The sequence below is a fragment of the Carassius auratus genome, chromosome 38, assembly GCF_003368295.1.
Source record: "Carassius auratus strain Wakin chromosome 38, ASM336829v1, whole genome shotgun sequence".
Classification (NCBI taxonomy): domain Eukaryota; kingdom Metazoa; phylum Chordata; class Actinopteri; order Cypriniformes; family Cyprinidae; genus Carassius; species Carassius auratus.
The window spans coordinates 11,996,066-12,021,944 of NC_039280.1; the positions used below are offsets into that span (position 1 = coordinate 11,996,066).

The 25,879-nt window shown below is 38.8% G+C and overlaps 1 protein-coding gene across 9 annotated transcripts; it reads right to left on the reverse strand.

The window, feature by feature from the left end:
* Window positions 1-286: 286 nt before the first annotated feature.
* On the reverse strand, window positions 287-22,867 carry LOC113057092 (histone-lysine N-methyltransferase NSD2-like). Of its 9 annotated transcripts, none has more exons than XM_026224162.1 (24): window positions 22,612-22,867; window positions 18,440-19,194; window positions 18,109-18,301; window positions 16,285-16,445; window positions 15,738-16,184; window positions 15,210-15,281; window positions 14,948-15,113; window positions 13,814-13,867; window positions 13,567-13,688; window positions 13,349-13,451; window positions 13,129-13,241; window positions 12,816-12,926; window positions 11,492-11,615; window positions 10,093-10,293; window positions 5,991-6,170; window positions 5,654-5,810; window positions 3,875-4,077; window positions 3,686-3,789; window positions 3,300-3,569; window positions 3,101-3,217; window positions 2,657-2,798; window positions 2,259-2,365; window positions 1,776-1,971; window positions 287-1,352 (listed from the first exon to the last, which is right to left on the reverse strand). In XM_026224162.1, the coding sequence occupies exons 2-24, from the start codon at window positions 19,178-19,180 to the stop codon at window positions 1,042-1,044; spliced, it is 4,395 nt and encodes a 1,464-aa protein (XP_026079947.1). In that variant the 5' UTR covers window positions 19,181-19,194; window positions 22,612-22,867; the 3' UTR covers window positions 287-1,041. The 9 variants fall into 9 exon arrangements, with proteins under 9 accessions (XP_026079947.1, XP_026079950.1, XP_026079946.1 ...); XM_026224165.1 differs by having other exon boundaries at window positions 13,349-13,448; window positions 13,579-13,688; window positions 14,948-15,116; XM_026224161.1 differs by having other exon boundaries at window positions 13,349-13,448; window positions 14,948-15,116.
* Between the last annotated feature and the right edge of the window lie 3,012 nt (window positions 22,868-25,879).

Consider the following 25,879-nt stretch of genomic DNA (forward strand, 5'->3'; position numbering starts at 1 on the left):
AAATTCGTTATTATAAGCTTATTGTGAACCGCAAGAGGACATTTATGGACACCGATTTTTTTTTTCTTTTGTTCTCGAATGCACTTGTTACACACAAAAAAGTGCAGCAACAAGCCACAAAAGGAAATGGAAATGATGTTTGAAAAAGACTTTGTAAAGAAACGGACAAATCTTTCTATCTACCCTTTCAAGTTTAATTCATGGTTTTGGTTAGTGTCAACTAAAATACATTTCCAGCTTCACAAATCCAGCAAAAAGATCAAATGCAAACAAACAAGACATCAGATAACTGCTTTTAAAAGCTTTATTACTTGCAAGTATCACAAGAAGCCCGTCATGATTTTCCTTTAAAACTCTGAATAGGTAGATGTATCATCCTAACATTCTGGTTTCTCAAAATCAAAAATGAGCTACAAAAATGAACCAAGCTATACATTTAAAAACAACAACAACCTTGTGCTGCTCTATAGTTAAAACTGACTCTAAAATTGTAATTCAAGGGCTACCCATAGTGTCTTATTTAAAGATACCACTTGTTAAAAACAAGATTCCTGGCACCTGTTACTAACAATAAATCCAGTATTATTATAATTTTGGTCTTTCATATACATTTCCATATACATATCTACGGTTTAAAAAAAATGATCTATGTTGAGATTCATAAAGGTGTAAAAAGGTTTCAAGTTTGGCGTCTGTAATGTTGTTTATTTGAGGTGTTCGGTCTGTTGGCTCTGTCGTCTATTTGTCAGTGGATGCGTGAGCGGGTGCACACAAACACACACACACACACATACACACGCACGCGCACACACACACACGAGTGGAATCTGAGGAGGCAGAGTGAGTGGAGGGGACCTGATTCGGCAGCTCTGATGAGCTCTACAGTGTTAACACGCTTCCCTGATCAGACACGTACAGTGCTTTCAGCTTGGCAGAACAGTCACTCGACGTCAATATCACTCAATCATTTGGGGCAGGAACTGAGGAAAGGGAGGGCAGGATTAGTGAGAGGAAAGGGAGGTTCCGTAGTTTGATTTGCCCCTACACCTCTGCGGTCTTTCTGGCCCTCTTCTTGAGAGGCTCTTTGCTGCTGGTTGTGGCCGTCGATCTGCGCCTGTACTTGCGTGGTTTGGTGGATGAGGGTACTTCAGCATTGTGCTCCACCGGAGTCTTCGCCTGAGGGCGGATATCAGAGTCTTCATGTTCCTGGCAGCAGAGCTGGCCCGTGAGCAGATGCGACCACAGCGCCCCCTCCTGGTGAGCCTTGCAAAAAGAGTTAGGGCACAGCTGGCAAAAGGCATCCGAATTCTTTCCGCACACATCACAGTGATGCCAGGGACAGTCCCAGCGACCTGGAAGACAACACAGAGCACAGATTTAAGTTTTTATATATGCTATTCATAAATGACATGACACAGTTGACCCTGGAGCACAAAACCAGACATACAGGGTCAATTTCTGTGACCCTATACGATTTATCTAAAAGCTGAATAAATAAGCTTTCCATTGATATGTGGTTTGTTAGGACATGACAATATTTGGCCGAGATAAAACTACTTGAATATCTGGAATCTAAAGGGTGCAAAAAAATCTAAATGAAAAAATTGCCTTTAAAGTTGTCCAAATGAAGTTCTTAGCAATGCATATTACCAATTAAAATGAGGTTTTGATATATTTCTGGTAGGAAATGCACAAATTATCTTCACTGAACATGATCTTTACGTAATACATATTATACACATGCACGTATTATGCCATTATAAAGTAATGTTTACCAAATGGTCTCTTGGTGCGGTCCAGACAGGAGAGGTGATAGGCTTTGGTGCAGCCCTTCTTATCACACAGAACCAGCTCTCCTCCGTCACCGCAGCGGAAACACTCGTCCTCAGACTTCTTGCCTTCATTCCGGGACTTTCTCCTCTTGGGCTTTTTCTTTGATTGCTTGGCTTTGGGCTCAGAAGTATGACCATTCTGAAGTTTGGTGAAGACAGCATTAAGGTATTTTGATTGACATGATTACTTTTCAATCCTCGACTATAAGAACTGGATAAAGTAGTTCTGTATCCAAATCAACATGTACAGGTACTACAGGGCAAACTTGAGTGTTAAGTGTTTGATAAAGGGCACAATGTTGACAGCTCATACTTTAAAAGGCTTAAACATTCTGAATAGCAGGCCGGAGTTATTACCACTACCCCACCCCAGTAAGACATCAGTAACGACAGGCAGCTCAAACGAAAGGTTTTCCAGTCACTCACCTTGGGTCTGTCACCTAGAAAACCACTGCAGTTGGGCGCTCCACACCGACACACAGTCTTTTCATTCCCCAGACAGTCCAGGTTATAGTTAAAAGTTAGCTCTGTGCCTGAAAACATTGTAACATGGGAAAAAATGGTACAGAAATGAATAGATAAAGCACACAAAATTAGGCTGGGGCAACACAGAAAATTATAATAAATATATTTTGAAGCCTTGGTTCATAGGAGCAATCATTTCAATAAATGTTGCAAAGCAGATTCTAAATGTTTCATACAAGAGGTAAAATAGAATAAAACACTAGTTTAAACTAGGGAGGGAAAAAGGTAACATATCACCCAGCTTTGCACAAAAAGCCATCAAATTTCTATATTTCTATATTATCAGAGCATGGGCTCACCAGAAGGGATGTCACAGACAGCAAACAGCCCAACGCGTGTGTCTCCATTAACCGTCCATTTCTGAGTCTCACAGTTGGGCTGGCAGCTGTGGTTCATGAAGCGAGAGTAGTTCCCTTTGGGTCCAGCGTCTATAATACGATCCTGCGCGCACACACACACACACACACACACACACACACACACACACACACACACACAATTGGTATATTACACAGGATGAAAGTAGAAATGGTACCAAACCATTAAGCTGTCATAGGCTGCTATCTATGGGATGAGCTGTAGTGTTGTGACCTGTAATGCCACATAAGGCTGCTCAGTGCCATTCCCAATACAACACTGTTTGTCTTGCTCTGCTGTACAGGGTCTAAACATGCCACCATCAGACATGAACCCAGCACAGGAGGAGCGGTCAGTGCTTGTATGCATGTGGCACCTTCATTTACCTTGTCAATAGTGAGCATATAGAAATGTGTGATGTTGTTCTCCTGAGCGTATTTGATTCTGGCTATGCACTCCTCCTCATCTATCAGTTCGCCCACATATTCATTCACAAACTCTCCCTGAGTGACACACAAAAGAGCCGATCAGCAATAACATACAGTAAATCTCATCTGTTGAATGTTCAAAAGCCAGCACACTTACTTTCTTAATGTCTCGCAATGACACCAGGCCCCAGCCTTTTCCTGCGGTGCGGATGATCTTGGTCTCGGGGTAGAGGCGTTTGGTGAAGTCCTGGTTTTGGCAGCGGCCTGCAGCCGGACACACTTGAGGATGGCACTCGTACAACAGCATGCGGTTCAGACACTCGGACTCGAAGCTGCAGGGGCGCTCGTCTGACGGCTTACAGTTACACTTGGGGATCTCAGAGATGTCTGCGGTGTAGACCTGTACTCGCCCACAAGGCTTATTCACCTAATGAAAAACAAAACTTAAATCTATTAAAACTTTATAAACAGACAGCAATAACATTAAAATTACTATAGAAATAGTCATGGCCTGGAAAACATGCTTTCAAATTAAATAAATACCTTGATGTATTTGTAAGGAGGAGGCTTCTTGTTGTTCTCATGCGCCTCTTTGGCCTCCCTTTCCATTTCGATCTCCTTAAAGCGAGCTTCAGCCTCCAGCAGGGCTGCACAGATAAATACAGAAGAGCCGGTCCACAAATGCACTGACAATACAGATTTATAAATAAGAAAAAACTAGCCATTTTTTACCATTCTTAAAGACCTTTCCAATGCCAGTATGCTGATATTTGCTTCCCCTGTCTCCCTCCATGTAAGGAAAGACTCTGCCCTGGTGTGTCCAGAAATAGTCTTTAGAGCCAAAGAAGAATACAGGGAACTCTCCTATCTCATGACGCAGGTGCTGGATGTTGGTCGGGACGTTTTTAGGGTGACGGATCTCTGCAGGCCACCATCTAGAATTTCAAATGAGGTTAAGGTTTAGGACAAGAATATCACCTTTGCAATAATGTAGTTTGTATGTACTGGTTGACAGTCCAGTCCAATGAATCGGTGAGTCAATGATTCGGTAAGCCATTCATGAAGACACTTGCTTCATTTACAGAATGAATCAGCCATTTGAATGAATTGGTTAAATCAATGACTCACTCATTAAGACAGTGACAACTGGTGGTTTGATTTCATATTTAAAAAGTATCACTATATTTTTCCAACTTTTCATATTTGTATTTAAAAAAAAAAAAAAGTAAAACATCTTATAACATTATTTGTGCATTTGCAATTTTACTGTATAAATGCATTTATGGAATCTCTTATCTTCAATAAACAATCGTAATAAATACATCTAAATGGCATTTTCGATGCAGATTCTGTGTTTCCTCTGCAGTGGAAAGATGGAGATTGATGATGCTGATTTCATTTGAATGGCAACCATACAGTGTCTTATTAAACTAAATAAATTGATACATTTGAATTGATGAAAAGAATTTGACGTAAATGACACATACATTTAATAAGGTTTGGAAAATTTTGCACTTCACAAAATTAAAGTGTCTCATAGAAACCAATTTAAGGCAAATATCACAAATGCGCTGATTAAAAGAAAGACCTGATAAAGCACTGATGAGACTATTGCTTCAGAATAAATTACATTTCTTTGCATGTGTCATTATATTAACATTTCGCCAAAATCAAGTTTAAATAAGCTTTTGACCAGCGAATGTTTTTTCCCCGTCATCAACACAACAGACGCAGTACCTGCATCACATGTACATTTTCATGAACTTACAGGTTATACAGTTTTCTGAATCTATGTGAGCACTCAGTTTCTTCTGTTATTTGGCCAAAATTACATTTTATAAAAGGTTCAGTGCTTCGCACAAGCTATTTGACTGTGACCTAACAACAATGCACTTACACTTACAAAAAACATTAGCCTTTTTAAATATAGTATTTCTTGAGTAAAGAAAATGCTGTACCTATTTCAATCAACAGTTCGTTATCTACATTCAGACTTCAAACAAACTGCGTGCTGCACTTCATTCAGGAGAGAGGAGCCAATGGTGTTACAAGGTGAAGTGGAGGTGGCATCACTCACTTTTACTGGTCCAGGATCAGTGATCTTTATCGGTTATAGTTCCGATTTGAGGATCAGAATTCTTGGGATAATGTAGCTTTTGTTGATGCTACCACGCCAAGAGCGTCGCTACTGAATAGCTATTTGGTTAAGATAACAGCAACACTACAGAGATATGTAGTTCAGTTAGTAGCGTCATTACTTGTAGCGACACTACTGCCCAACACTGACCATTCACATCTCATACTGTATGTGAATACTTTCATTACCAAGAATCAACTGACACATTTGTATTATGAGCACTGTTATTTTGCCAATTATTTTATGTCAGATCAAAATCTTAATGTCATTCTCTAGCCCTAGAAATTAACTATAATAAACAAAAAATACACTGTAAGCAGATGAGTTTGTACATTAAATAAAGTTAGAGGTGTGTGGTGCCGACAGAGACTGACCTGTAGTTTCCCAGTTTGACCCAGATGACATCTCTGTATTTGGGTTTCTTCCCTGAGCGGCAATCATTACAGAACCAGCTGCCATCTGGCATAGCGATGTTCAGACAGTCAGGGTGAAATGCAGCTGGGCATGACTCACAGCACAGCAGACGGCCACCTTCAACAAACATTTATATTGTGCCATCATGATCATATCATGTATGCTCAAATTCTTTCATGAGGTTCTAATGTTGTTTTCATTCCATCTATTGCAATGCATGTCTTTAATTTTGGATGCCCCTCATTTAAAAAGGAATAAAACAGAGCTTGTGTGTTAAATAATGAGACTGGAAGTCACCTTTTGAGCAGATGAAGCACCAGCTGACGTTGACGTGAGAGTGGTGACTGTAGCCTTTCTTAGGCAGGAAGTGGTTTGTGCACACAATGGCAGAGGAAGTGATCATCTCGCTCCCTGCAGCAACACACAGGTCTCCAACATGGTAGGCCACGGGACAGCGCAAACAACGCATCATCTTTCCTGCAAGGGGACAATGAGAAATATGGTTTATGTATTAAGTGATAAAACCAACATCAGCCTAAAAACGTCCTTCTGTTGGAGATTCATTTAGCAATTTTATTTCATTTAAACACATTGTCTATGGTTTCACAGAGAGGGCTCAGGTTAAGAAAGGATTAGGCAATAGGTCAATAAGAATATTTAAGTAGCTTTTAAAAACATGCCTTAGAAAAAAACATTACTGGTATGCATCTTGAGAGACACAGAGCAATTACCGTATTTTTCGGATTATAAGTCACACCTAAGTAGAAGTCGCATCTGTCCAAAAATACGTCATGACGAGAAAAAAAAAAAACTTAAGTCGCACTGGACTATAAGTCTCATTTATTTAGAACCAAAAAAAACCATTACCATTTACAGCCGCTCCATGTTTTCAGAGGTAGGCTACAGGAGCACTGAGCAGCATAGAGCGCTCTCTCGCAGCTGTAGAAGGTAATGTTTTCTCTTGGTTCATCAACCCTCTACGGACACCTTGGCAATTGAATTGCCACTAGCTAGTAAATAATTTTAGTTCACTCGCCAGACTACTATACTAATAAAGTAAACACTCTTGACATCAGTCAGTCAACCATTATAATATGATATCTGAATAATCAAGTATTATTTAATGATAGAACTTTAGTAATTATAATTAACTTGGTAACCATGTATGAATGCATAGACATTTTAAGTGAATTTAGGACTGGTGTTTTGTTTGTCATTCAGTGTTTCTGTAAAAAAAAAAAAAAAAAAAAAAATTGAACACGAACAATAACTCAACTCACATGATGATGATAATACTATTAATCCGAATTCTACTAATAAGAACAGTACTTCCGCCCACTTCACGCATGTGATAGTGATGCACGTCGTGCACCTTCACACTAGAGTTCAAGGTATGCCAAATACACAAACACAGGTGCGCTGCGCATCCATTGAGATGAACTGAAAAATATCACAGATTGCTTGACAGAGTGAAATTCTGAAGCGCTCAGTCAGAGAGTGTTCGGCGAATGAAAATATATCTGTGCTGAACTTATACTTAGCCTCCAACTCAAACACTGGCAAGTAAAATCTGATAATTTATTAGCCGTCGGCTAATATTAGACATCATTAAGTCGCCAGAATGAAGATTTAGTTGCATATGCGAGTGATTTACTTGCAATGTAGAGGGTTGTTCATGTCAAATTAATTTTGATAAGTCGCACCTGACTATAAGTGACAGGACCAGCCAAACTATGAAAAGAAGTGTGACTTATAGTCTGGAAAATATGGTACATATTTTAGTCTGGGATTAGGCTTAAGCCTTTTCTGTGAAACAGGGGGATAGAGTTTAACCAAATTGTGCTTGCCATATGAATTACATAAGATCTGACCACACCCATGAGCCATGCCCCAAACACTCATACGAATTGTGCGTTCCCAAATGCAAATAAAATAAAGCGGCTCAAACCAGGCACAGCTAGCAATAATATGCAGTGAATCTAAACAGTACTGTAACAGCAGACAAGTAGCGCTTCAGACTGCAGCCTATTATATAATAACAACACAACTGTTGCGAATCCTATGACAGCACTAAGCAATCTCATTTTCAGTGCCATTCATAAAAAGTAATCAGGTCGAGTAACGTGTTTCAGCACTGATTCTATTCGCGTTCTTCCTTCAACTTAGAGGAGTTGCTACGTACCTCTCCCGTCTCAGTGCGTGCACTTAATCACTGTAGCACGTGGCACCACTATGCTAGCATTTAGCTTAGCACCATTCATTCCTTAGGATTCAAACAGGGATGAATTTAGAAGCCACCAAACACTTCCATGTTTTCCCTATTTAAAAAACGTTACATGAACAGTTACACGAGTAAGTATGGTGAATAAAATAAAGAGTGGAGATTTCCTAAGCGGATAAAAATGATGACTAATGTATGGCGGAAGTGCACTTCGACCTCGGCACAGTAATATCATCACTCCTGAAACTTCCCGTCAATACAACCAATGTGAGGAGTTATGATATTATTGCGCCGAGGTTGAAGTGCTGCGAAGAGCTCTTCCTCCATACATTATAGTTATCATTTCACCATACTTAACTCATGTAACCATCTTTAAATAGGGACAACATGAAAGTGTTTGGTGGCTTCTAAATTAATTCCTGTATGGATCCTAAGGAATGAATGGTGCTAAGTTAAACACAAGCATAGTGGCGCCGCACGCTACAGCGATTGAGTACATGCACTGAGATGGGATAGATACGCATCAACCCGTCTAAGTTGAGGGAAAAACAGTTAGAATATGGAAAAATGGTGACGTTTCCCTTTAAGGCCATTTGTGCGATTTAAATCATCATGCAGTAATCAAATAGTCAAAAAGACTTAAATGCACAAATTATGGTTTGAATCATAAAAAAAAAAAAAAAAAAAGCCAGAAACTAGGGCTACACGATTAATCGCACGTGACAGTCAAGCGTGTTTCTTTAGTAAAACCTAGTTCTGTAATTAGTACTAAATATCCATCACCTGCTTTCAAATGGAGCGGCACTTAATAGAATATATATATATAAATAAATATAGCGGGATGTAGTTCGATGACAAGCTACGCAATATCGCGTTCATAATAGCAGATGAACTGCATTTGGTTATGAACGTGATATTGCGCAGCTTGTCAGGGACTAAGGCTCTGTATATTAAAGGGTTAGTTCACCCAATAATAAAAATTATGTCATTAATAACTCACCCTCATGTCGTTCCAAACCCGTGAGACCTCCGTTCATCTTCGGAACACAGTTTAAGATATTTTATATTTAGTCCGAGAGCTCTCAGTCCCTCCATTGAAGCTGTGTGAATGGTATACTGTCCATGTCCAGAAAGGTAAGAAAAACATCATCAAAACAGTCCATGTGACATCAGAGGGTCCGTTAGAATTTTTTGAAGCATCGAAAATACATTTGGTCCAAAAATAACAAAAACTACGACAATGATATTCATCATTGTCTTCTCTTCCGCGTCTGTTGTGAGGGAGTTCAAAACAAAGCAGTTTAGTGTTATCCGGTTCGTGAACGAATCATTTGATGTAATTCGATGGATCTTCTTGAACCAGTTCACCAGTTTCACCAGTTCAACAAATGATTCAGTTCGATTTGGTGAACTGGTTCAAGAAGATCCGGTTACATTGAATTATTAGTTCGCAAACCAGATATCACTACACTGCAGAGTTTTGAACGCGCTCACAACAGACACGGAAGAGAAGACAATGCTGAATAAAGTCGTAGTTTTTGCTATTTTTGGACCAAAATGTATTTTCGATGCTTCAAAAATTCTAGCTGACCCTCTGATGTCACATGGACTACTTTGATGATGTTTTTCTTACCTTTCTGGACATGGACAGTATACCGTACACACAGTTTCAATGGTCGGACTGAGAGCTCACGGACTAAATCTAAAATATCTTAAACTGTGTTCCGAAGATAAACGGAGATCTCACGGGTTTGGAACCGCATGAGGGTGAGTTATTAATTACATAATTTTTATTATTGGGTGAACTGACCCTTTAAGTGCCGCTTGAAAGCAGGTGATGGATATTTAGTAATAATCAAAGAACCAGCTTTACTAAATAGACACGCATGACAATTGCATGCGATTAATCTTGCAGTCCTACCAGACACTCAATATGCCTTCAAAACAATCCAACCGAGGTTCACAGACCAAAAATGTTTCCCCCCCCAAAAAAAGTCTACCTACTCCACAAAAATCCCATGCAAGAAATGTGATGCATTTTGCATGTGATTTTTGGTGGAGTGGGAAGACGTTTTGAATCAGTCTAATAAATTACTTGTTGAATCTGTGATTACTGAATAAACATCACTAACTGTATACAAGGCAAAATTAAATAAACATGCATGCCAGTTTAAGTACCTTTGGTGGCCTTGGCAGCACTACGGCCGCTGTAGTGGCAGCTGAGGCAGGTGTGCAGGGGGCAGCGGAAGCCTCGGTTCTCAAACACAGTCAGGGCGCTCAACCGCGCACAAGCCTCGTGGTAGAAACGCCCACAGTGAAGCACACAGCAACGTCGTACCTCTCCTTCAGACTTCTTACAGGTGAAACACACTTGCACACCTGAAAACCATGAAGAAAAAAAAAAAAAAAAAAGCGGTTTATTCTTCACATTACTAGGGCTCCATTTAATGATTATTCTGATAATCGATTAGTTGCCCGATTATTATTTTATTGATCGATATTTATTCATATAATAACAAAAATTGTCTCCTTTGCCTTTGATAACAGCTCACATGCTTGCTGACATTGTTTATGTACTTTTTGACTAATTTGGTATCTGAATAAAAAAAACAATTTTTTTGCCTTTCACAGATAACAGCAATAATTACAGTATTAAAAATAGCCTACAACTGTTTCTAAAAAGCTTACGCATATTGGAGGTCAAACCTCTACAGAAAGCAAAAAAATTATTTCGGTAATTACCAATAATGTTAGTTAAGAGCAGCAGTGGCACAAACCTTACGAAATTGGTTAGAAACCCTAACATTGATTTTGTTTTAAAACATTTGTTAATCACTGTAGGATATATAGTGAATATATGGTAGTTTAAATCTCTAGATCAAAAATGATCACAGTCGGTCTCCTCTTACTGTCATTTCTTTATCCTGTAAAAGCATCTGATATTTATATTCAGACAATTATACACTTCTGTCCATTGACAGTTCCTACTCTAGTAAATTACTTGCATTGCATGTAGACTTTTAAACCAAAATATAAATGTTAAACAACAGATATTGTCTCTCTCGCCTCTCTGTGTTGTCTGTTTAACGAGCAGTGCTCTTTCAGTAAGGATTTCAACTTGACGCAGACTGTCAGGGCGGCCCTTTATGCAAAAATGGAAAGGCTTGCGTGAATTTCTGACATTTACAGATAAGGATGAAGACCATAAACTAAAAAATGTTTGTGCCGAGGACACAAACACACATATCTGTAAAAGCGCCCGACAGGCAAGCCATTATGCTAATGCATCAGCTTGAAGCTTAAAATAAAGATTCCTCATGTTTTGGGCAGCCTGGATCACAAAGTTTTCCTGCAGGAGCTAATTCTGTTTCCTCCAATATTTTTAGATGCATTTTTGTCCATAGAAATGTGATATTCAGTGCTGTAATTTGATGCGACTGGCTGAAGTTAGAAGTGCTCTGTGGGCAGACCCATTTAACCGATAATGAGAATCGTTGTCGATGATTTTCATTATCGATAATAATCAATTTGAATCGATCAGTTGTTGCAGCCCTACACATTACCATGCGTGTCTTACCCGAGCTGCAGGCAGAGCAGAACACCTTTTCTGCTGACCGATCCAGCCCAATACAGTGCAAGTGATATGAGGCACAGCACTGTCCTTCACACATCACCAGATCCTCTCCGGTCTGCTCACACACCTTTGGAACATTAATAATCATGAATGTGCAGCACACCACATAAGAGCTGAATGCAATTCCTGCCTGCAGTGATAAATAAACTATGTGCCCTTATTTATTATTAATGTTAAGTATGCTTTGCCTAATAGTCTACAATAAATTAATAAATATAGTCCAATAAGTTATTGTTGATTTTTTTGTCAGAGGCAATACACTAAACATTTTATTTGTTATTAACATGTTTAAATGGTCTAACAGCAGAGCATTCAACACCTCAACCACAAGTGGAGTAGGGCGGTAATTAAGGATTATTGTGATAATCGATTACCGTATTTTCCGGACTAGAAGTCGCACTTTTTTTTCATAGTTTGGCTGGTCCTGCGACTTATAGTCAGGTGCGACTTATTTATTAAAATTAATTTGACATGAACTGAGAGAAATTAACCAAGAGAAAACATTAACGTCTACAGCCACGAGAGGGCGCTCTAATGCTGCTCACTGCTCCTGTAGCCTACACTGAAGACATATAGCACCCTCTCACGGCTCTAGATGGTAATGTTCCACCCCAAAATAAAACTTTTGTCATTAATCACTATTAATCACACTCTGTGCTGCTCATTGTAGACTACAGGAGCACTGAGCAGCATCTCTGGCACTGTTTGTAAGCAAAAAAAATAAGTAAATAAAAAAATAACCACAATTCCTTTGTCTCCTTTGTCAAATCACTTAAAATGCCTACTCTATTTTGTGTCAATTTTTTACGTGGATTTATGCTTTGATTTGAAAGAAAACAGCATATCCTTGTGGTGTTGCTGACACAGAAGAGTGTAGGCAGTTTGAGTGATGTGGAGGGACACAGAGGAGACTGTTGACAAAGGAATTGTTGAATAAAGTCATTATTTTTGTTTTCTTCACTTACAAACAGTATTCACGTCGCTTCATAATGTTACGGTTGAACCACTGATGGCAGATGGACAATTTTGACGATGTCTTTCATACTTTTCTAGACCTTGACAGTGCAATTTACTTGGCAGTCTATGGGACAGTCACAAGCCTCCCGGTTTTCATCCAAAATATCTTAAATTGTGTTCTGAAGACGAACAAAGCTTTTACAGATTTGAAAACATAAGTGATTAATGACAAAAGTTTTATTTTGGGGTGGAGTATCCCTTTAACACAGAACCAGTACTTTCGACAACACTACACAGAGAGATCACTCACCAGACAGACACTTTCTTTCTTGGCACCTGCAATTCGCTCTGTCTTCTTTGAGTGATGTGATTCATCTGTACTGTCACTGGGAGAATCGGGTCTCTGCTCACACAGCAAACTCTGAAATATGCATTCAGAATATATTTACTTACAGGACATCTTGTAAGAAAAAGTGACATAAAACATTTACCATTGCAAACCAAGTAATTTATTCAATCCAAGAAACACTGGATATGCATGCAAAATTTCACAAACACGTTCACAAATAGCCAGGTTCAAAGTATGATATTTCAAATAGTGAAAAACAAACAAATTCACATACCTCTGGCTCAGGAGATGATGGGCGGTGCTTTTTGGATGAGAGAGCAAAAGATTGTCTGTCTGACTCCTGTTTCCGCTTCCTGACATGCTTAGCTTCAGCAAGAGACTTCTCCCCTGAGAAACCAAGATAATTTTAAAAACAGAAACTGTAGGGGGAAAAAAAATTACACAAAGAGCAGTATTTAGACTGGGCCTTCTCTGTAGTTCAAAACAGTTTGTACATTTACTTGGGGCTTTTTTAGTTTGTTTCATTTTATCATCAACGTCTGCTTTCCGACTCCTCCCCCTGGGTTTACCAACAGCAGCCTCATTTGATGGTGCCTTCTGACAAATGAAGGAAAGGAAAAATATATTAGCTGAATTAATTTTTATTTTATTTTATTATAATTGAATTTTGCATTAATTATTTATAACAATTCATGCTCAAATATCTACACACCTCATACCATACCTTTTGGCCTTTCGGTTTTTTAAAGTCTTTTTCAAGATTGGTTTTCTTTTTTGGCTGCAGCACCACGTCATTCTTGGATTCTCGTAAACGTTTGTAGCCTTTTTTCTTTCCTGTATGAAGTAGTCAGAATGCATGCTTACTTGAAACCTTTTATAAAAGGAGAATTTCAGGTTTGAACCATATACTTTTTCCATAAACAACTGAAATGTTGCTAATAATGAAACCACCTACACACCTTTAGAATTATCTTCCTCCAAGACTTTTGGGCTTGGTGCTAATACCTTTATATCTGATAAAAAAGAAAAACACAGGAAATTACTACAAGAACAAAATAATAATAATAATAATAATAATAATAATACAGAGCAGAATAAACAGCCTATAAGGTTAGGATATTAAATAGCAGTCCCAAACTAGTTACTATAAATACAATTGGTTTGAGCCACCACAATCATTTAAACATATACTAAATGACACAAAGTGAAAATAAAGTAGTATTTTTTGGTTTATAGAAACAATAGTCACCATGGTTAATATAAAATACTAACACAAACTCTTAATGATACATGGAATCGGCTCCCGAAGAGAATAAATACATCATACCTTCATGCAAATCCAACTAACATACCGTATTTTTCGGACTACAAGTCACACTTTTTTTTCATAGTTTGGCTGGTCCTGCGATTTATAGTCAGGTGCCACTTATCAAAATTAATTTGACATGAACCGAGAGAAATGAACTAAGGGAAAACATTAGCGTCTACAGGCGTGAGAGGGCGCTCTATGCTGCTCAGTGCTCCTGTAGTCTACCACTGAAAACATAGAGCGCCCTCTCACGGCTGTAGACGGTAATGTTTTCTCTTGGTTCTTGGTTCTAAATAAATGCGACTTATAGTCCAGTGCGACTTTTTGTTCGTTATTTACTTTTATTTCACCCACTGCATGCTCATAGTTTTTGTGCTTTAGTGAAGTGATATAAAGCGCAGTGCGTGCTACGAACACAGTATAACATCTGGAAGGACAGGATGGTTCATTTCTCTGAGGTGAGAGACTTCTTAATTTCATAACAAATTACGGAAATAATATAAAATAACGACACTGACATTTAACCTGTCAACATCTCATCTGACTATGAATCGGGACAGCGCATTTTTCCTCAGGCACTTTTTACTTAAAGACATGAAGAAGTGTCAACAGCTTTCATGCACTTCTTTTAAAATAAGTCTCGCATCAGAAAAACATTAATCCACCCGCAACAGTCTCACAACCCACTTTTAGGTTCCTCTATATAACGGTCTAAGCAGTTATCACTGGTTAGATATTGTTTGCAATTTACAGTTTGTAAATATATTTTAAGTTAATTTCTCACCTGAAAGTCCAGGATTAGTGGACACTGTGCCTAAAGTGTCAGAGATACTGACACCAGCTTTTACTTTCCTCTTCTTTACTGAATTTGGTGCAGCAGGAAACTTCTGTCTGATCTGTCTTGGTTTCTTCTGAGAAGCTTTAGGCTGGAGATCAATACAGAGCTGGTCCTTCTTATATGTAAAGATAAAATGATATGAAAGTATGATTACCACAAAATACAACAGAAAAAAAAAAAGATCATTATCCAGTAAAACAAAATGCACCTTTTTCCGGTATGCCCGTTTCCCAGTCTTTGTCTTTATTTTACTCTGGTGTTCTGATGCAGTGCAGTGATTCTACAATGCCAAAGGATTTGAAAGATTACATCTCTAGGCTGAAACTGAAATACTAATTAGGGATGCACGATATTGGATTTTGGCCGATATTCGATATGCCGATATTTTCAAAATAATTTTGGCCGATGCCGATACCGATATATATACAAATCTATACTGATATATTTAAACTTTAATTTTACTGAAGAGAAATCAATGTATCTCTTCTGTACTGATTCTACCATAAATGTATTATTTTACAAATGTAGACACACATTCACATCTGAAAAACAGGTCAATTATTTCACTTGGAGAATATCGGTTTGGCTCATCGGCAGAAATATTCATATCGGCCGATACCGATGATGGTCATTTTAAGCTTTTATCGGCCGATACCGATGTTGTGCCGATATTATCGTGCATCCCTAATACTAATTCAACACAGAGATTAACAAGTCCAAACGTATTAAATGCTACCTGAACAGTAGACTCGGGGACATCTTTTACAGAGAAAGCTTCCGTCTTCTTCCACTTCAGTACTATGGTGTGCTGATCCCTCTTCACTGACGTTTTAGGTGCTTTTTTCGGGAAGGAGTTTTTCCCTGTTGAAGTGCTGCTGTCTGTGGAGTGCGAGAAGAGGCCTGGGATGGTGGTAGTTGTTGTGGAGTTGGGGCTGGAATGAGTGGAATCAGGAGGAGTGAGGCTAACAAGCTCCTGAGACTCCCTCCGATCTTGGTCTTGCTGTGGTCCCTGATTGCGCTGTGCTTGAAGTTCTTGTAGAATGCGAAGGTTGAACTGGGCTTTCCCATTTTCATAAACAAAGCCAAATTTGGCCAGTCGCTCCTCTAGTAGTAAGCCCAATGCTTCTGTAGCCTGTGATGCACCTGTCTCCCAATGTTCCCGAAACTTACGAGGAATTGCCCGCTGTAGAGAGTATATTAACAACGTCTCAGACAAAGGAATCTCATGATAAATCAAATACATCGTAAAAATATTAGTGAAAGACAGACAATATTTACTGTACCTTCCTTCCACTAATATCAATGGGTAGTTTGTTGCTGCGGCTTAGTGACTGGTATTGGTGTTTTCCTGAGAAGGGGATCATGCTCTTCTCAAAAACATATCCTCTCTCTGGAGCATTTCCGAAATACTGTACATGGTACAATAATCCTGTGCGGCTATTCACTGCCAAAAAACAAATAACAATATTAAAAATATATATATAAAAAAAAAAGTCCAGTTCATACAGGTGCTACCTTTCTCATGCTGCCTTGTTGACAGCTGGAAGCCAGTAATTCTCTCTGCTTTTTAGCTCAAGTTCAAGATCAGTTTCTACTGGATCTGTGCCCTCCCCATCACTACTTTCAAACCATCCTTTTGGACCAAATTTAAGTGTTGTTTCTGACACTGTCACAACTCTTCTCACAACTTTTAGCCATCTGCCTCATGGACAGAGCTTCCAGAAGACTCACTATCCCTCTTACTCATGGAGTCCCCCAGGGCTCTGTTTTCGGACGTTCTTCTGCTCTTCTTTTCAATATTTAAATGCATTATGTTCACACTGCTATACATTTATGGTAACAGTAACCATTGCATTAATGATGACTTTTTGGACAGTTTTATCCAAATTCAGCCAAACCATTCAAAATCTAGATCAAGCTGTCAGCCCATCATTTCAGTCCATTTCAACTACCCGGTCAAGGCAGCATTCTTTTACCTGAAAACTGCACATTTTTGCTCAATTGCTAGCTCAAAAGGTACTGAATCTTTGGTACATGCTTTCATAACTTCACAACTTGGTTACAGCCTACTCACCAATCGACCCCCCAATTCTGTTTAAAATTGCAATGGCTACCCATTTCATATCTATCAGTTACAATATTTGTAATGTTACTGATCGACTTATCTGATTTTCTTTACTTTTCCATGTCTATAAATATGGATCATTTTAAAAATGTGCAGCTTATGTTACTTTATACTAGCATTAACTGCCAACAAACTGTTAGAAATTGAGTAAGACAGTAATGATGAAAATCTGTTGGTTGACAAGATGGTAATTGAAAGTAGGGCTGCTCGATTATGGCAAAAATCATAATCACAATTATTTTGGTCAATATTGTAATCACGATTATTTAACAATTATGAGGGGGCCATACGACCAAAACTTTGTATAAGTGATTTATTTAAAGATAGTGATACATAAATATGCATTTACTGTAAATAAGGTTGACATCTACATCTACAAGCAAACAAAAAGTCCTCAAAATTATTGATATAATTAATTTTACTGTCTGTAATAAATAAGCAAAAGGACAAATACAATAGAAAAGATACAAATGAAAAAAAAACTGTGCTTTAATGTTTTTTACTTTCATTTTTATTCAATTCTCAAGCAGTATGATTATTTCATTTATTTACTATACTATTTATTATTAAGGTCTCATTTCAAGATCTAGTTTAGTATTTTTTTGCAGTTTATATGAAAAGGTTCATGTAGCGTGGTACAGCCTACTACAGAAATTAATAAACTAAGATAAAACCTAGCCCGCTGTCACTTTAAGAGCCGCACGGATCCAAAATACTGTTACAAGCGTATTTTCATTCACAGCTCTTTACGTTGATTTATTTCATAACCGACGAAGGTATACATGAATAATCACCAAGCGCAGCATTTTGACACATTTTTGCGTGTATTTGGACTTTTATGGAGGAACAAAAGCCCAGCGCTGCAAAATGGGGTGGAATAATCCTTTTATCAAAATTGAAGTCGAACCATTTTTCCCATTATTTGCACAGCCCTAATTAAAAGTGCTTAAAGAACAATGTCAACTGATCTAGCACACCTTACCTTTTGACCTAAAGTGCAAGTTAATCTCTGGGTCTGTAGTGATCATGCAAGGCCACCAAGGGTATCCAGACACTTTGGCCCAGATAATATCACCCGCTGAGAACTGCACACAGGGTTGTGACTCTGTACCACTCATTTCCACATCATCCACACCCTGTGCAATATCATTCACTTCACAGTCAGGCACAGGCCCCTACAAAACAGAAATTAAGAACTGTTAGACCCATGAAAAAAAAATCCTCCAAAAGTGGTAAACACATTTTCCTCATGACAAACAACTTATTTTGCATTAAAGACAGTCGAAGAGCCATTTAGACACAATAAGCTATACCTGGGTTGGGATGGGAGTTACACTTGAAGATATCTCGCCATCACTCTGCTCATCAGACTCATTGGGGAGAACACATGGTTCAGTGGTGAGGTCATTAAAATTTATGGAGGTGTGCAGTAGAGGGGACTGATCAGAACTCTCAGTAGGGGTTAAAATCGACTTTCTACGATTTGGTGGAATTCTCTTCCTCACAAGCCCCCCTTTCTTCTTTCGTCTTTCTCTCCTGGCAGTTGGAGAGTCCAGAAAACCTTCTGAAAGTCTCAAAGGTGCATTTGCCTCCTCTGTTTCCTCCTCTGCATAATCTGTTCCATTTTGGTTTGTCTTCCCACCTAGATTTACCATACATTTGGTTATTTTAAAAGTGAGTTCAGGAGAAACACTAGACTTCCTTGGAGGGCTGGCATGCTGAGGAACAGGCTCCACCCCCTTGAGAAGAGGCTGTGCAGCTGTGGCGGCACAGAGCTTTGGAATTTTGTCTTGATCTTCATTTAACAAGCGGGAAGTCAGGTCCTTTAGCCGCTCATGAGTGTGGTTATGACCATGACTGCCAATCATCTGCAAAACACTTTCTTGAGGTGTAGCAGCCATTTGGGTAGCAGCTTTATCCATGAGCATAGTAGGGTCAGTGCTCCCATCACCCCGACCCTTACATCCACCAGGTGAATCAGAGGGCTGTTTCATGGTGGTAGGACTCCTGGGCTCTGGCATCGCAGGCAGTGATGACCCCTTACTATCTGTCATTACTAACCAGGGGCCTGAAAAAATAAACATTCACAATCAGTCCTCAACTATTACAATAAATTGGCACATTAATTTAAAAAGTATGCACATGTACATTAAAATAAATAATAAGTCCAATAAGAACAAGTGGCCTTGCCTTAGGTCAACTTTATTTTAATCTACTTCAAATGTCCAGAAAGGTAATAAAAACATCTTCAAAGTAGTCCATGTGACATTAGAGGGTCAGTTTGAAGCATCGAAAATGCATTTTGGTCCAAAAATAGCAAAAACTACAACTTTATTCAGCATTGTCTTCTCTTCCGGGTCTGTTGTGAGCGCGTTCACTGCATTGTAACGTTAGTGATATCCGGTTTGCGAACGAATCACTCCATGTAACCAGATCTTCTTGAATCAGTTCACCAAATCGAACTGAATCGTTTTAAACATTTCGCGTCTCCAATAAGCATTAATCCACAAATGACTTAATCTGTTAACTTTTTTTAACGTGGCTAACACTCACTCAGAGTTAAAAATAAACCAATATCCCGGAATAATTCATTTACTCAAAAAGTACACTGACTGAACTGCTCCGAAGAGATAACGAACGAAAGATTGACTTGATCGAGTCAAAATCCAGTTGCATCGGTTTTCAAATCACCAGTAGTGATGGGAAGTTAGGTTATTTTCCTCGAACTGGTTCTTTCAGACAATTCGATTCAATAAACCGTTGAAGAAAACGGTTCACCGGTTCTTTTGCGCTCGACGTAATGACATCATTGGCGATGATTGCCCTTGATTCAAGCCTTCGGTTTACCCGCGCTCATAACATTAGCACAGAATCAGTTCAGAATCAGTCACCAAAAGAACCAGTTCGGTTCAGACACTCTGTGTGTCAGTTTGCTTCATGCAGAATTGTATCATCAGCTCCTTGGTTCTCGAATCGGACACGTAAAGTCATAGTTTTTGCTATTTTTGGACCAAAATGTATTTTCGATGCTTCTACAAATTCTAACAGACCCTCTGATGCCACATGGACTACTTTGGCTACGTTCAGACTGCAGGGCTTAATGCTCAATTCCGATTTTTTGAAAAAAAAAAAAAAAAAATTTATTTGCAAGGCCGTTCACATTTCCAATTAAATGCGACCTTTTGTGATCTCCTGTGTGAACGTGAAATGACCCAGAAGTGACCCGCATGTGCAGAAGAGTACTCAACGGTGAACGACGTCACTCGCTGTTTGCGGAAGTAGCTAACGTTAAACATGGATGTTTGTATTTGGCTCGGAGGCTTTTTATTTTTCGCTGGCATTGGAGCCAGGATCGTCTGTAACCACGCTCTGCCATTTTGCTGGAAATGTTTTCGTAAACCGCCCGGTTCCGATAAGATCCCTCGAGTTTGGCCTGAATAGAGTGGTCACCCCAAATATTAATTAAATCTGTGACCTCGCTTCCCTTCCATTGACAGATCTCAGCAGCATCGTCCGCCATGGTTGTTGTTTATCTTCTCATTCCCGCCTACTTCAACGCAGAATTATGACGTTTGTAGCATATAAATGACGTGCAGTTTGGATACATGTGGCCTGGCCGTTCAGACGGAGGTCGCATTTCAAAAGATCGGATGCGTATCGGATTCAGGACCACACAACCAAGTGGCCTGGGTCACATTTGAAAAGATCGGATCTGTGTCGTTCAGACGGTCATGAAAAGATCAGTTACAGGTCGCAAAGGGGCAAAAAAATTGGAATTGGGTCATTTCAGCCTGCAGTGTGAACGTAGCCTTTGATGATGTTTTTGTTACATTTCTGGACATGGACAGTATACCGTACACACATTTTCAATGGAGGGACAGAAAGCTCTCGGACTAAATTTTAAATATATTAAACTGTGTTCCGAAGATGAACAGAGGTCTTACGTGTTTGGAATATGAGGGTGAGTCATTAATGACATAATTTTCCTTTTTGGGTGAACTAACCCTTTAAAAGCCTATGCCCACTAAATGTTCATTAATTAGACTATTATTTTTTTAATTATTATTTATTAATGCTATATATATATATATATATATATATATATATATATATATATATATGGTATTTTATTGTATGTATGCATAAATATTTAACAGGTACATTTTAAAAATACAAAACGCAAAAAGATTACGAGAATAAACATAACCGACGTTTATCGAACATACGAATTAATTGTTCTGACGACTGCACCTGTGGCGACTACTGCAAGCTGCAGGTCCTAAAAAAACAGAAGTTGCAGTTCGTGTGGGACTCTGTTGTTAGGTGAAAGAACTGAATGGATTATAGCGAGGATGGAGAACTGGAATGGTTTGGTCCCACGTTAAAATGGCTTCCGTGGAGGATTCACGGTGCGCGAGCGGGTGCCCAGCCGCTTTCATTCAGTTCAATGCGCAAACCCCGACGCCTCCTCCTCGTATGAATCCTGAAACAACCCACTGATACAAACCAAACCATTCAATAACAAAAAAAAAAAAAAACTGCGAGCTTTCCATCAATGAAAGGAAGAAGAAAAAACGTAACCGCTTTTGATTAGTAACATGCACAACGGCAATGAATGAATCATATCTACAAAGTGCATAAAAACAATACCCGAGCAAAGCTTCATGTAAAACAGTGACTGCTTAAATGGAAATGTCCGTTCGGTCCTAAACAAAAGGCAGTTATCGAGCCATTGTTATTCAGGATGAGCGGTCAGGATGCCTCGTTAACATCAATGATGGAAGATCATGGATGAGTCCGTGATGGACTCTCCTAACCCTCCTAATAGCCCACAGCAAACTGAAAATAACTCTCGTTAATACAAACTTTTACACCAAAATGAAACTAAAACACATTCAGTGGGAATTGTGCCTTCGGTTAAAATGCTGCAATACTTTAGAGACCAGACGGGTGTAAGTAAATGTATACAAATTGGAGTAAAAGATATCAAGCCATAGGTCCGTGAAAGTAACAGTGTACGTTACGTTATAGCTAATATGATGTTAGCAAAGAAATGAAACGCCAAAGCATATAACACTTGTGCGGATTCAAACATTTCTACGCTATTAAATATGTAACCTCTGAGGATGTGTCTCGGGCTGTGATACAAACTATAGCCACATGGTACATTTTATTAACTCGGGAATCATTTATTCTTCGAACTGAGACTGACAAACCTCGCGAACTACAGCTTAGCCAGCTAGCAAGTGAGGTACAGCTGCAGCTGCCTCGGTCATTGACATACTACAAGACGACTCGTTTATCCGTGAAAGAAAATCTCTAATATCCCACCCCAGCGTGTAATGGACAGCAATCCCCCTAATTGTGACGTTCCACGATTTATTCCTGTGGGAAAATAAACCTGTTTACAGCATCTCCATTTCTCCCGACGTGTATGAGAAGCTTGCGGGAAACTCTCATCCCAGTCAGCGCCAAAAATACTCACATCCGATTGGCTGAAACGCGACGGCACAATTCAACCGGCCTTTTCAAATATCACTCTCTTCGCGGCTGACTGTCCGTCGAGCATCTTCACTTATCCGTGGCACACTCCAAACTTCATCGCAGGTTCGTTGTTTAAGATGAAGCCATGATATTCTGAGATCATCTGTTTTTGTTTTTATTTCGAAAAAGGGCAAAGCGACACAGATCACCGCTCGAGGAATTGAGCAGAGGAGGGCAATTCTCACCATATGACGTCAGATGCAAGAGGGAGGGAATTCGTTATCTTGTTGCCAGTTATACAGAAAATAAGGCGAATGCTGAGTTTTACATTTTACGTCATTGTATAAAAATAACGACAACATTTTGGAATTCACTAGTTTGAATTTTTGCTTTACCATAAGCCAATACTGAAATGTGTAATTTTCGTTTTAAATGTATTTTTAATTTCTTCAGTTAATATGCTTTGAGCGTGTAGTCACTATTTGCACTCAAGCAAGAGTGTCTGGCAACCAGAAAATAAGCGCGCGAGACTGTGTTGCCATGTCCTCTTGTTACGAGCGTTTGTTTTGTTGATTTATTAAGGCGCTTACATACATTGGTTGCGTTTATTCTTTATTTGGTATTATTTCCAAAAAATTGATGTAAATGCACCGATTTTTTTATATTATTGAATTAGATAGTAAGTTATATTTGAAACATTTCATTGTTTTAAAACAGCACAACTCAATTGTAGCAAATGGCATTTTTTATGTTCACCATGCTACAATAAACAGACCAGTGAAGCAGTTTGCTAGCTTTTATTCGGAGATCTGAGAAAAGTAGGCCTCAATACAAACCTCATTGGCCAGGGTTTCACAAACAATTAAAATGTTTCAAACGCAGTTTATACCCTTTTAATTTCGGTTTCTAGAAGAAAATGTATCAATCGCTATGAATGAAGGCCTGTCGCCGTGACCTTCATCACAGCGGGTGCAGCACGCCCCCTGGCGGCTGAGCTCAACCACAGGAAGACGGAAGCAGATGGCGAACGCTTGCAAACACATCGCTTGATTCACCGAGGAGGGTACAAGGGCATGAGCAAAGAGCTAGGGACTATGATTTCTGTGGATAGCTGATAAATCACAGTGTATTACCTCTTTACGTCCACTCAGCGTTACTGTAAATCTTACATTAACGTTTGACGCATTTTCATCCACACAGACGGGAACAGAATGGCATCGATTTTGCTCACCAGATCTCGACTCATTTACTGAAAACATCTAGGTCATTAAAGAACGAATTCAGAAAAGGTAATACTATTCATTGTTTATTACAGGAGATGGATTAGTATGTGATTAGTACTACGATTTGAATGGTTAATATCGTAATTCTCTCTGCCTTGGTGTACCTATTGAAACTAACAGCTAACGTTAGACCTATGAACTGTCCAAAATGCGGTAACGTTACATTCATTGTACTGATATAACGTTAGCCGTACTGTGACCAGTTTTATTTATATAGCAAAGCCCACAAGGCCTTTAATTTTGAATTTAATATTCCCTTGATACGTTTGCTGTGTTATTCAAACCGGACATGTTCAGACCTGTCATGTGTAACGTTACTTTAAATGTCTTATGAAAAGAGACACTAGAGTTCACGACCTAGCCTCTTAGCTCGCAAACCTGGTCCACAAGATTATTGAACGACTGGTGAAATGAGAGGCTTAAATGATTAGCTAACAAGCTATCTGTACAGACTCACAGATTGAATCAGTCATAATAAGATAGAACCTAGACTTAAACGTTTCATGTGCTAAATGTGTGAGGGATGCGTCCAGTAGAGTGTAACCGCGCGCGTGTCCGTGACACACGTGCTTGTGCTTTTGTGTCATCACGCTCTGTTACTGTAAGTGAAGTCAGTTCTGGAAAATAATAGAGCTGTAACTGTTGTTTTAGCGCTGGTTGGGTTGTCAGCTAATTGATATGGTCAACACGCGAGTCGTTTCCACACTTTTGAAGAAACGTTTGCGTTTTGTTTAATTATGGACCGCTTCTTTGAAGCTGAATTCCAGAGATGAACAGCAGGAGCAGTGTGGCGAAATAAATGTCTTTAAAAGTTTGAAAATTGGCTCACGTGTTTCTTATGTTTTGAATAGCCATAATCTGTGTAATTTATCGTTTTAGCCCGTCATGGTTTTGCCCAGGCTGGATAACAAGAAGCTCATAAGCCTTGTGTGTACTGCAGGTTGTCTGAGGACAGTAATGACTGCTGCTTTATTAACCTGTCTTAGAAAAACATGATAATGTGTATTTATATATAGAAATATTAAATGTGCGTGTGTGTATATATATATATATATAGATATATGTATGTAAGTATGAAAGTCCATCCTAAATGATATGTCGATATATATTTTGCTCGGCAGTGTATATTACACATACCCATAGTGAAAGTGCAAAATTTGAAGCAGTTGTGTTTATTTAAAAAAAAATTTGTACTGTCAAGTACAATTTACAACAGACCTGGTTTTGCTCAGGATTTGAGTCTACTTGAAAACATATTAAGTTTCTTAAACAGGAGAGCAAAATGGAGATGTGTCAGTCAGTGAATATAAAAACATAAGTCAGTCCTTGAGAAATAAATTATTTCACGAACAAACCTCATAATGTCTTGTGTGCTTTTGCCTCGAGCACGCCATTAAATGTTCTTTCTTCAGAGACAGAAACATTCAAAATGAATACCAAGCATAACATCAGATTTTTTAATGAAATTGAACCATACTGCAACATTGTGTGTGTAAACAAATTTGAAAGATTCCATTATTTCCATATTCCCATTACCATTATACATATTTCATATATTAATCTAACAATTTTCGTGCAACCATGATAACTTAATACATGTAAGTAATACTTAATAGAAAAACAATTCAGTCATACATTGTTCATTTTTCGTTTCTTTAAGTAAATAAAGGAAATTACACAGCACAAGTAAATGGTTATAAAACCAACTGTAGCAAGCGGCGATGGCCTTATAACTTGTCAAAATAAAATAAACCAAATTTGCTTACTTTCTCAACCACAACCATTGCTGCCACAATCTCTAATTGATTTTCAAAAATATACTTGAAGTGCGCTTCCTGAGAAACCCCAGTAACTCCCATGTGTGGACTTTCTTTCTTGAAGCTGTAGCCTGAAGCGGTGTGTTCTGGCAAATGATTAACCGCAGCTCTGCTTGACAGACTGTAAATTAGAGGTCTGATCAGAATATGCATTGTTAGGTGAACAAAT